General features: G+C 53.1%; 4 protein-coding genes across 4 annotated transcripts; 1 reads left to right on the top strand and 3 right to left on the bottom strand.

Moving 5' to 3' along the window:
• Positions 1-1,223: 1,223 nt before the first annotated feature.
• On the bottom strand, positions 1,224-1,824 carry PG998_013553 (uncharacterized protein; the record flags this gene model as incomplete). Its single annotated transcript, XM_066880369.1, has 2 exons — positions 1,224-1,495; positions 1,596-1,824. 2 exons carry the CDS (start codon positions 1,822-1,824, stop codon positions 1,224-1,226), a joined length of 501 nt encoding a protein of 166 aa, XP_066724508.1.
• Positions 1,825-2,992: 1,168 nt separating this feature from the next.
• PG998_013552 (oxidoreductase) lies at positions 2,993-4,011 on the bottom strand (the record flags this gene model as incomplete). The annotated part of the gene is made up of 2 exons (XM_066880368.1): positions 2,993-3,801; positions 3,861-4,011. 2 exons carry the CDS (start codon positions 4,009-4,011, stop codon positions 2,993-2,995), a joined length of 960 nt encoding a protein of 319 aa, XP_066724507.1.
• A 960-nt stretch (positions 4,012-4,971) lies between these two features.
• On the top strand, positions 4,972-7,645 carry PG998_013551 (uncharacterized protein; the record flags this gene model as incomplete). The annotated part of the gene is made up of 3 exons (XM_066880367.1): positions 4,972-5,295; positions 5,367-5,804; positions 5,867-7,645. The coding sequence occupies 3 exons, from the start codon at positions 4,972-4,974 to the stop codon at positions 7,643-7,645; spliced, it is 2,541 nt and encodes an 846-aa protein (XP_066724506.1).
• Positions 7,646-8,018: 373 nt separating this feature from the next.
• PG998_013550 (uncharacterized protein) lies at positions 8,019-9,299 on the bottom strand (the record flags this gene model as incomplete). The annotated part of the gene is made up of 1 exon (XM_066880366.1): positions 8,019-9,299. One exon carries the CDS (start codon positions 9,297-9,299, stop codon positions 8,019-8,021), a length of 1,281 nt encoding a protein of 426 aa, XP_066724505.1.
• Between the last annotated feature and the right edge of the window lie 2,184 nt (positions 9,300-11,483).

The raw sequence follows: 11,483 nt of genomic DNA, 5'->3' as shown, positions 1-11,483 counted from the left end.
GATCGTGGGATCAAAAGTGGCATTCGACATTTTGTTGGAAAATAAACCAATTACCCATTCACTGCGTACGACACGACACGGGCTGTCAGGATCTCAAGTGATCAACTTCAATGTACTCGACGCAAGCTCCCTGGTTAGTGTGCGGAAACTCTTGGGTCCCCCGAGGACCCGCCATGGGACGTCTGTTGTCGGTGCCGGACCTTAAATTAGAGTTCCTTCATCTTATGTAACGTCGCGGCTGGGGCCTCGGTGCGATGCCGGTCTTCCTTGCTCGCCTTGTACGCGGTACGTTAGTTTGTTCTGGGCTGGTGCTTAGGCCGTAGGTGAGTATCTTTCCAAGCAAAGAACTCGAGGTATTGGTGGAATGTGGAAAGGAGAGGAGAGTTGACGCCGAACGGAATTGGGATATGGGTAATTAATTGGCCTTGTTTCCTCTTCCCTTCCCCTGTTCCTCCTCCTTTTGCTTGCTGTGCGTTCTGTTGCGATGCGTTATTACGAGGTGAACTAACCAGGGGGTAGACTGAGTCAGGTTGTGCCTGGGTCACCCTGTTATCATATCCCTCCCCTTGAACATCACCTGATGAGCTCTAATCCATTTTGGCTGCTGTCAGATTCTTGCATCCGGGGGCCATGGAACACGTGGGTATTGCCGCTCCAGTACGTATGATCTAGAGGTTCAGTCGTCTGGCTAGACCAGTCAAATGAAGCTTGTCGAGGCCACACCTGCAGCCAAGTGCACTCACTTCAGTGGAGTGGTCCGACTTGGGCCCTCAACACTCTGTATTCATATCGAGATCCCCTCTTGGCTGTACCTTTCAAGATACTATGATGCGACGGGCAATTCGTGCAAGAACCAAGTCGTACTTGAAAAATAACGTTCTAAATGTAGCTCACCCAATGGACATGGACCTGGACCTGGTTTCCCATGTGCCATGGTCATCGAGGCACCCGACAAATAACAGTCACCGCACTAAATGCTTGGTAATATCGCCAATTGGGTTCATTTATTGTTCAATTGAAATGCAGTTCGTCGCTAAAAGTGTTTGTCTACAACGCCTGCGCGACAGGTGGAAGGTTAAATCCCACACTTGGGAGGGTTTCCCATGGTATCAAGTACATACATACAAGCCAGCTTCTTCTTCTCTTACACGTTGGCATCAGACAACTCTAGTCCCCATGTCTCTCGTATCGTTTCCTCCTTTGTGATGACTTTTCTTCTACTTCTACAGAGCGAACGCGACGACGGCGGCGGCCAGGCCGGCACCAGCCATGTTGCGGCCATTGGCAGCAGCAGCCGGGGACGGGGACGAGGTCGCGGCGGCGGAGTGGGACGCGGTAGCGGTGATATCGCCAATGACCGAGGTGGCCTTGGCGCTGGCGGTGGACAGGGCGCCGCCGATGGCGGTAGAGGCGCCCGAGGCGATGGAGCTCACAGCGTCGCCGACTTGCGCACCGCCGACCTTGGCGCAGATCTTGCCGGAGATCTCAAGAGTTTCTAGAAGTAGCAAAAAGGTCAGTCAGCAGATGCAAGACAGAGAGATGGGAGATAGAAAGACGGGAGGCCGGAGGAGGCATGAAACTTGGACTGCACATACTAGACATATCATCGTTCTCGCACCCAATGATGCAAGGGGTGGCTGCCTTGGTCAGGTCGTCGATCTTGCCGCACTGGCACTTGTTGTCGGTGGTAGCGCAGTTGATTTTCTTGGATGCGTCGTCCAGACATTGCTTGGTGCACGCGGGGATCTGGGCGACGAGCTCCTGGATGGTCTCGGCGGCGGCGAGGGCCACGAAGGCGGAGAGAACGACGGCCTTGAACTGCATAGTGGAAAATGGAGTCGGATACGGAGGTGGGTATCGGAAAGATGGAAATTTGGTAGGATATTATTCTATGTTACACGAGCTGCAGATGTAGTAGAATGTAGCGAAGATGAATGTCAAAGGAGCGACGATAGATGTCAACGGAGAAAGAGATGGAACATGGCTAAAACATGCTTCTACCCGGGCCTATTTAACGAACACGAGCATGGCTACGCGCAGCGGCAGAGGGCTGCGTCGCAGCATGATGGAGGACGGGATGGATGGCATTGGCCTGGTCTCAATGGGGGTGTGATGTGATGGTGTGTCTGGGGTAGCATGTGTTCCATCTTGTTTACCCGATCAGGGGCTCCAGTGCGCCCCGACCAATGCAGGGGCTCCTGGTTCGACGACTGCCACTGCTAGCCTTGATCGGTGCAAGCTCCCAGCAGATGTGCAGGGCGCGTAGCGCAATAGAGCCTAGCGTGGCCTCCTGTGGCTGCTCTTAGGACCCTTACCTTCAGGGGAAGCCACCGGGACCTGGTGCCTGGCCTGTATGCAAGTGGTGTGCGTGCACTGCAAAACAACCAACCATTAATTGCGATGGGCGGCGCTGCATGCTGTCAAAGAGGGGACCTTCGAGGGCACTTGGCACTCATGTCATCAGTCATTTTACGCTTCGTTCATGACGAGCAGCTTGGCAGGTCCTGACTCGTTAAGAAATATCCCAAGACCCGAGTCTGCAAGGGGTAAGAGGGGTTTTTAGTCGTGTTTCAAAGACCTGGCCGGCCGCAATTTTCCTCTTCGATGCATCCATCATCTATTTGTTACGTAGGCATGTCGTACGGTCCAGGGGGCCCCTCGTATCAGTTCAATTGACAGGAACCACTCCGCCACTTCCAGAATAAATAACAAGCAAGAGTGCTGCTCAGACTTTGGTCTATTATCGCGTATTCTCGTAATCACCACATTGATCGGATCGGCGTCGGCTAGATTTTTGTTGGCTTTTCTTCTCATCTCCTGGCTCGAGTAACATGGCCCAATCAATCGGTTGCGGAATCATCCGTAGGCGGAGGCATACTAATCCATAGGGGCGGCTAACAGCAGCTCACCGTCTGTAGAACACCCCTGACGGCCACGATTGTCAGTATCATCGTTGGCTGCTAGAACGAACTCCTATTACTCTAACAGAACTTCACCTCACGGTGTACACGCCGGTGGAGACAGCGTGATATCCTTTCCGCCCAACCTTGAAAGTTATATCACTTCTCCATTCTTCGCCTCGGAGGAGTCTGTCCACTACATTCTGAATGGTATACTGCGGTTGCCATCCTAACTCCTGTATCGCCTTGGAAGAGTCATAAACTCGATCTAACCTCGGCAAGAACCGCCACCCTTTCTTTTCGAATGCATCCTTGATACCAGCTACGCACTCAACGTATACCTCGTCAGCCCCGCTGTCCAATCGCTTCAATATCTCGGGATCGTTTGAAAATGGTGGCGGTGCGCTGATGACGTATTTCCCCCAGCGGATCTCCTGGGCCTTGCGCATCGCGCAATCGCACGCCGACACGACGTCGGCGATGTCGACGCGCCGGTAAGCCATCTCAAGCACCTTGAGGTTCTCGTCGCCGCCGTCGCCATCCCCCACGAGGGCGCGTCGGTCGGCGTCATCGTCGGCCTCGGGAAGAAACGGCTCGTGCGCAGCACCACGGCGGGCATGCCCGTCTGCGCCTGCACGAGGCGGCACAGGTCCTCGGCCGCCACCTTGGTCACGCCGTAGATGTTCTTGGGGATCGGCACCACGTCCTCGGTGATCCAGGCGGCGGGCTCGCCCGGCTTGGGGCTCAGCGCGCGGCCGAAGGCGGACGTGGTGGACGTGAAGACGAAGGATGCGACCTTGTGCGCCGCGGCTTTCCTCGAGGAGGTTCAGCGTGCCGGTGATGTTGACGTCCACGAAGTCGGCCTTGCTGTGCGAGTCGACGTGCGGCTTGTGCAGCGTGGCTGCGTGCAACACGTGTCGGATGGAGGGTAGCGACCGAAGAGGGATGCCACGAACTCACGGTCGGCAATAGACCCTACTTGGGTCGTGGTCTCTGCTTCAAGGATGTCAACGCCGATTGGGGTGTATCCCAAGGATGGAAGCAAAAACATCAGGGCGCATCCTAGGTGCCCTGCCGAGCCGGTCACGAGAACGTCGGGTAGGCTAGCCATCATGAAGAATCTCGAGCGCTTGGAGGGGATATCTAGCCTGAGGTTGTTGCAATACGGTATTAAGGTTACACGTTACCCTATGCTTATGCTTCCCAACGAGCGGCTGCTATAAGTAACTAAGTTGAAGTAGGTGGCTGTGAGTCACATACCCCATGGTTTGGCCAAGCCCGCTAGCTTGCGATGTCTAGCACTTCGGCCCTCTAACAGTTGCAGGCGTACGACCGAAACATGGCATTATGTGTCATGATCTGGCAGGTCACAGCGGAATGTTTCCGTGCAATTGATCATGATGCCCCATTCGATTGTACATCATGTGCCTGCATTACAGATATCATGATGTTATTCATTGATTTGTAGCGATAATGTTTCACGACGGCATCGTCTGGCTCCACAAACCATAAGGAGTCGACCCGCTGAGATCGGGCTTGAACTTTTCTGCGAACTGGAACAGAACAACTCGACTGGGGTCCAGCTAATAGCTGGTGCGTGGTTGAGCTGATTTGGGTGCTTCCACGCATAATCTTCAATCAGATTCGGTTCGCCAAGGCGTTTGCATACAAGGAGCCGGCATGTCTTGTTGTACGTAACGCCGATGTGGAATTAACAGAGGCCACTCCACAAAGCACGAAGCACTCAACCAGGTCTCAGCCAGGTGCCAGATCGTAAAGACCTTCTGGCTTGCGCTGTCAGATCGCCTGTCGGGCCTTGTCCCTGCTCCACCACGGGTTGTTTGTTGTTGCACGACAGGCACGGAGAGCCCGGCAAACAGCAGCCTTGGCTGCTGGGATCCAGCACTAATTTAATCACCTTGGCTGACCCGAAAAAAAGACTGCCAGCATTCCCGATGGGAAAGAGAAAGAAGGGGGAAAACACACAACGCCTTTTCCAGCCGGCTTACCTGCGAGGCCACCCAACCTCCTTGTACTTCTTCCCCAGCCAGATGTAGCCCCAAAGCAAATCATGCTGGGACCACCGACAAAAGGGACTCCCCAGGTACTAGGTGCGGCGGCAGCTGCAGCCGCAGTCTTTTGCAGTCTCCTCTCCCACCACCTTGCAACTAACGAGACCGAACTCCACTCGGAGGTGCTATGCTGGATACTTCTTCCACTTCTGTCCAGACTCACACGGTCGGCGGCCGGCGCCGGATCCGGACGATCATCCAAACCTGTCCTGGACGGCCGACTACATGCTGCCTCCCCGTCCTCGGGACTGTTATGGGTGCTTGCTCTCTGCATCAGTGCCGCGGCTGTGTTCAAATCTGAGAATGGCGAGATTCAACTGCAGGTTGGTGCCATTCCATATCCGTCTATACGGAACGCTAGAGATCTATCAAACTCTAATTGTATACCCTGCAGCCGCTGTTGACTCCATTACTTTTGGCGCTGCAAAGACACCATGCTGTCGCGACCACATCACATAGCCTTGGCCGGGAGAAGGGTCATAGCCACGACACAAGCGTGTACCAGACCAGAGTTTATGGTGCAATTTTTGTCTCCGTTCTCGCCGTCTTGAGTCTGCTGCGATGGGACCTGAAGAGGATGCCCCTCCAACTTGTCCCCCTGGCCGCACTCTACTTCGCTTACACCATCCTCTTGCGACGCGCGAACGTCTCATTGCTGCGGGACGGGAAACTCGAACAGTTCATGAAAGGCATTTCTTTACGAATAGCTTTTATTCTGAAATTGTTGGTGTCGCTCGAAGTCCTCCTCCTCGGCATTCCCTCCGTTGCCTTAAGAGCTGTCTTATCTGCAGGTCTGGCTAAGGCTGCCTTCTGGTATTTTGTAACCCAGACTGTGAGTACAAGCCTCTTAAGGGAACCTTCAATGCTGCCCACGAAGTTGACACCCTGTGACAGGCACATTCCTCGACATGGTGCATCGCTCCGGCGATCGAGACGTTCGGAATACTGGCAAGTCACACGCAATTGGGCCAGTCTTCGGAATTTCAGGTTCTATTGCGCATTGTTGCTTCTGTCCTTTCCTTGGGGCAGGTTATCTACATGCTGCCGCGACAACTCAAAGCCAAGTCTTTTCTCTGGCTCCTTGTCCTTGTCCCCGTCATCCATCTGATGAGGGATGTATATGCCGCTAGGACGGCACGATCGCTGGCACATCAAAGCTTCGATCGTTCGCATGAGCATCCAGTCGAGGCTCTGATAGTCAATGGTAATATGTCATTCCAGGAATTGCGCCAGACGCAGTCGCACAGCTATAAGACAGCATGTGACGAGTACCGACGTCGCTATAAGGCGGAACCCCCTCCTGGATTCGAAGCGTGGTATGAATTTGCTGTGTCCAACAATTCGCCGATCATCGACGACTTTGACAGCATTTACGACTCAATTTCGCCATTCTGGAGCATTGATGGTGCCGAGGTCTCCAAACAGATGGCGCAAGCGTTTGGCATGGCGAACAGCGAAGTCTGGCTTTGCAATTTATCTGGCGTCAGCGCCAAATTTGACTGTGAACATCCCTTCCGCACACATGACAGACACCTGGCCGCAACATTCAACAAGCTACTCGGGGGTCTACAGGGCAAGCTTCCCGACGTGAAGTTCTTGGTCAATCATTTCGATGAGCCGGCCGTCCTTGTTCCACCCCCAGGTAGTCGCAGCTCCAATAAGGTTGACTTGACTTACTTGTCGCGTTCAAGTACCTGGAACACGCTGACGAAGTATTGCAAATCGTCCCGAATCAATGGGCAAGACGCGGGAACACCTCGAACCTATGGGCTCTCTTTCGTCACCAATATAGACGCAGCCATGGACATCTGCAAACACCCCGATTACAGCACCATGCACGGTCTCCTGATGAGTCCAACTTCTTTCCGCCTGATTGAAGGCTTGGTCCCTGTAATGTCGACAGGCTCGCTTTCGACCATGGGAGACATTCTTTTCCCGAGCCCAGCCTATACAGACGATGAGTTCCGGTACGACAGCGCTGGAGACATGGAGTGGGAGGACAAGCGGAACAACCTCTACTGGGCAGGCTCAACCACTGGCGGTTACGTTGGGGACGAAAACACGTGGAGTCAGTTCCATCGTCAGAGGTTTGTTGCGGTAGCGCAGAACTTAGACGACCGCGAGAACCTCTACCTCCGCGCAAGTGAGAAAGGCAGCGGCACCATCAGGCGCGTCGCGTCCCGCTTCCTCGACCGCCGGCTGTTCGATGTGGCTTTCACGCAGATCTTCTCTTGCACGTGGCGGCAATGCCGCGATCAGCGTCGTCACCTGGACGTGCGGCCCTGGGCCGACCGGGACGCGCCGCTACGGTCACGGCTCGCGTTCGACCTCGACGGTAACGGCATCAGCGGCCGCTTCTACCGGCTGCTGGCGTCGCAGTCGGCGCCGTTCAAGCAGACGCTACTGCACGAGTGGCACGACGAGCGCCTCATCCCCTGGGTCCACTACATCCCCGTCAGCCAGGGGCTCGGCGAGCTGCCTGAGCTCGTCACGTACCTCACGTCGACCGAGACGGGCCAGCGCCGTGCCCGCGAGATCGCCGACGCCGGCCGCGACTGGTTCCAGAAGGCGTTCCGCGAGGTCGACCTCGCCATCTACATGTATCGATTATTGCTCGAGCTGGCGAGGCTGCAAGACCCGGCTCGTAAGCCTATGCCGCAAGCCACGCGATAAGACTTTACGCAGGCCTGAATTTCTCCTTTTCACCTAAGAATGGTACCAAGTAGCTTATATCCAGGTCTCGCCTTTACCATGCAACTTTCCTCTTTGGTAGTGATTTATCCCCTTTGTGAACGCCCATGTTCATCTCAGCTGGTTTACCACGTCCTTCCAAGTTTGCCAGAGCAGTCAAAACACATAAACACGGCAATACCAAACGGTTCAAGTAAAGTCTTACTTCATCCTATTCTCATTAAGGCTACAGATCCAACTGTTTATCATCTCTCATATCCACTCACAGAAACCATTCTCAAAACCTTGGCAGCCAATGCCAAGCACTTTTCATTCCACCACGGGTGAATCAAGCTCGCTTTCGTCATGGCCTTCTTTATAAAACCCGTACTTCGTCGTCAACGTCATCGTTGTTGTTGTCGTCATCGAAGCCATCTCGATTCTCATAGGCTACCATTCCGTAACCTTTCTGATCCTCGAATCTGTGAGGACGAATCGGAGCCGAATCAGTAGCAACGACTGCCTCTTGAGATGCCATCACCTCGGCCGCCTTCTTCTCTAGGGCCGCCTGCTCGACGTGGAAGCGACTGACGCGCTCGCGCTCTTGCCGCAGCCGGCGCTCAACCTTCTGGTCCTCGATCTGGCGCAGGATGCGTTGTCGGTGCTCCTCGTTACGTTGCTTTTGTCTCTTGACCTCATCGGCGTACTTCTTCTGCTCGCTGATACCTTCTTTGTTAGGGTCCGCAGGCTTGTTGCTGCGGCCCTCGATAGGTCCAGCAGCTGCCCGTGTCTGCGTGGATATAATTGTGGGAGATGGGACTGATGATGTATTATTGGGCTCGCCACGAGCCACTCCAATGCGGTCCATGAACTCGGCGAATTCGTCGATACGCTGGCCGTCCCATGTCGAGGAGACTTCCTTGTACCCGCCACGGATGAATTCGTGCGGTGTGTTGCGCATAATCGTGCTGTTGACTTTGCTGTTGGAAATCGGCTGCTGGTCGTTGCTGCCAGTGAATCTGGACACGAGCCAATAGTCACGCTGGTCCCGCGTGGCCTGCTGATTGTCGGGGTGCATGCTTACATAGCCCGCAAGTTTCCACGGTTGGAGTGCAGACAAGTGGTTGCTCATCTCCTGCTGAACAAAGGCATGCATTTCGCTCTGCAAGTGTGGTTCGTACGTACTCATGGTCTCCTGGATCCAATCCAGGGCGTTATGGGCCGCGATCGCCGTCTCGCCCTGTCCGCCCAGGATCACATGATCCAGGCCGCCGACACGTTTGGCCTCTTGCAAGATAAGCTGGGTGATGTAAGGTGCCGAGTTGGTGGCCGTTCCCAAGTCAAGACCCGCGTTGGCGCAGTCCTCGGCTGTGAGGTTTTCCCAGTGTCCACTGTTGCTGTTGTTGGTAGCAGCAGTGGTGGGTGTGCCATCGTCAGGGCGAGCATGGATCTTGGCGTGCGGAAACACCCATCGCACGGCGGGAAATTGGAGACGCAGCGTGCTCCCGTCCTTAACTCGCTTACCCGAGAGCACCTTGGTGCGCAGCGACTTGTCGTCGGTGGCGGCGGGGAATCGGTGAAGGAAGATGACCGTGTGGGTGTGACCGCGGAGGGGCTCGACGACGAAGGGTGCCGTCAGGTTCTGTTGGAGAGCCATATTGAACGATGGTTGCTTGGGAAACTTGTAGACGATCAAGTTGCCGTGTTGGTTTGGTCTGCTTTGGTCTGCTTCTAGATGCAGTAATGGAAGGATTCCAAAATATTCGTTGATAATCTGCGATCAACGTGCGGTTTCGTGATCCGGACCTCACAAGTGGGAGAATTTGCAGGCAGCTTCCGGATAAAAGGGTCAAACAGCTCACGGAAAAGCCGGGTCAGGAAGGAAATTGAAGGGTTCTTATTGAAGGGTTCGCAGCAGCGGTCATATATTGAATGGATGATGCTACGGGGGTCATTTATATCTGGTCTCCGCATTACTTGTATGCCTAAAGTTGGGGTTTCCCCGTAATCCAGGAAGTCTAGGTCATTTCCGTTCTGTACACAACCTGTTCAAGGGCCCCCGTGACGACTAGAATGGCGCCCGGGGAGGAATATTACCCAAGGCAATGCTATGCACAATTACTGAGCACACTGTCTCAGATACAGGGTAGGAGGCTCGGTTCGGGTGTCCATAAGGTATAATATCAACAACCAAGAACGGGGGTATTTGTATTGATCCACTTCAATCCATGGATGGCTTACTGGTGAACGGAATCCGGGCATACCATGATCCTATACATATCATGCGTTGATTATATCAGTAACACTTCCTTGTTTTATGGGTGTACGTGGCAAACATCGAGAGAAAACCTCAACGTAGCTACTGTATAACAAGAATCTTCCATTGTCTGCTAGACATCCGGAATTAAGCGGCACTGACTTGAATTCAGGAGTGTGATATTATAATATGAATTGCTGGATGCGCTTGTCAACCCATTTTCCACGTCTCGTATTGGTGAAAAGCTTGATGAACCAGACAAGATAAATAACAAAGAAACTGTCCAACGTTTTCTGAAAATCAATTTCGTCTCACAGTGCATAGCAGGCTGGCTCAGCAGAGACAACCCTAAGCATGATATCCTACTTCAAACTTGATTGTCTTGTTCCCTTCCCCCCAACTGCATTCATCAATAAATAGCCTGACAAACCGAGACGATCCAGTGTCTAAATCACATGTGTCCTACCACAATGAGCTACACATGCTACCACAAACTTTGCAACAAGCCATTTCGTCAATGTACGGTAGATTATCCATGATGTTGGTCACCTTAAATCCTGAAGCAGCAAGCTGATGGCTTGTGTTGCGGAAGACGGAAGATACAATAGGATACCTCTTGTATTAGCGGAATAAACTCGTCTGCATTATTCCACCCCCTTTTCAGCTCATTATGTCGGTCATATATCCGACAAACTATCGTCATAAGGCAAGTTCGCTGCCTGTTCTTCATCCAGGGACCAATGGCTTGTTGCTACGTGTGTGTATTCCATCGATCTTATTGAACTTGCCACGGGGCTTGCGCATAGTATCCAAGAAGATTCGCAGACCGGTATGCATGCAGTGCGATATAGGTTTGTTGGAGTCACACTTTCCTTTTTTTCCCTTGCCTGGTTTTGATACCTCCATATGTTTACTCCTATGTTCTGTGCTTCCTTACTTCTTTTCGCCCTCGTTGAAAGGTAGCTATCAGCTGCGATGGTTGGGAAGAATAGCCGGGTGATATATGGGCTGTGTATATTTGGTTGAGGTAGACATTTGCAGTGTATGCTAAGCGGTAGTTATGGAATTGTTTGTTTGAATCATGAACGTCCCAGAATCGCTACCCGTCTGACTCTGATCTGGATTGTTTTTGTGCTTCTCGCTTTGCTAGTGTAAGACAAACTTCCACCCACGTGGTGCGGGCTCAGGGCCCGGGAGAGCCGTTCTTGAACTGACAGGGCTTTGCTCCGTGTCTGCATTCTGAGAAATAACGTTGAGCTGCATGTGATAAGTGTCTCGGCGGTGTGCTGTATGTACATCAGGACTTTGCTTCTGTCTTCCTAGCCCGACTTTCTTTCCTTTGCGACATCTAACTGGCTAAAGATAAAGCGATAAACCCCGAGTTGGCACCAATAAGAAAATGTGTTCAGTCAGCAAACGGCATGCCATGGCCGCGTAATATCAAATGTCTTATTTCCGCCGTTAGCACCTCATGGAGGGCAGGGAAAAGGAAGGATTCAGATGGAAGAAGCAGATTTGTATCTGCCATGCCCCCCACCCAAATGTACTGCTATGGAACAGAACTGCTCATACCCGCACACACGG

The sequence above is a fragment of the Apiospora kogelbergensis genome (assembly GCF_038363985.1).
Source record: "Apiospora kogelbergensis strain CBS 113332 chromosome Unknown utg000009l_segment0_segment0, whole genome shotgun sequence".
Classification (NCBI taxonomy): Eukaryota; Fungi; Ascomycota; class Sordariomycetes; order Amphisphaeriales; family Apiosporaceae; genus Apiospora; species Apiospora kogelbergensis.
The sequence above is the reverse complement of the archived record's forward strand: the minus strand, read 5'-3'. Positions and strand labels throughout refer to the sequence as shown.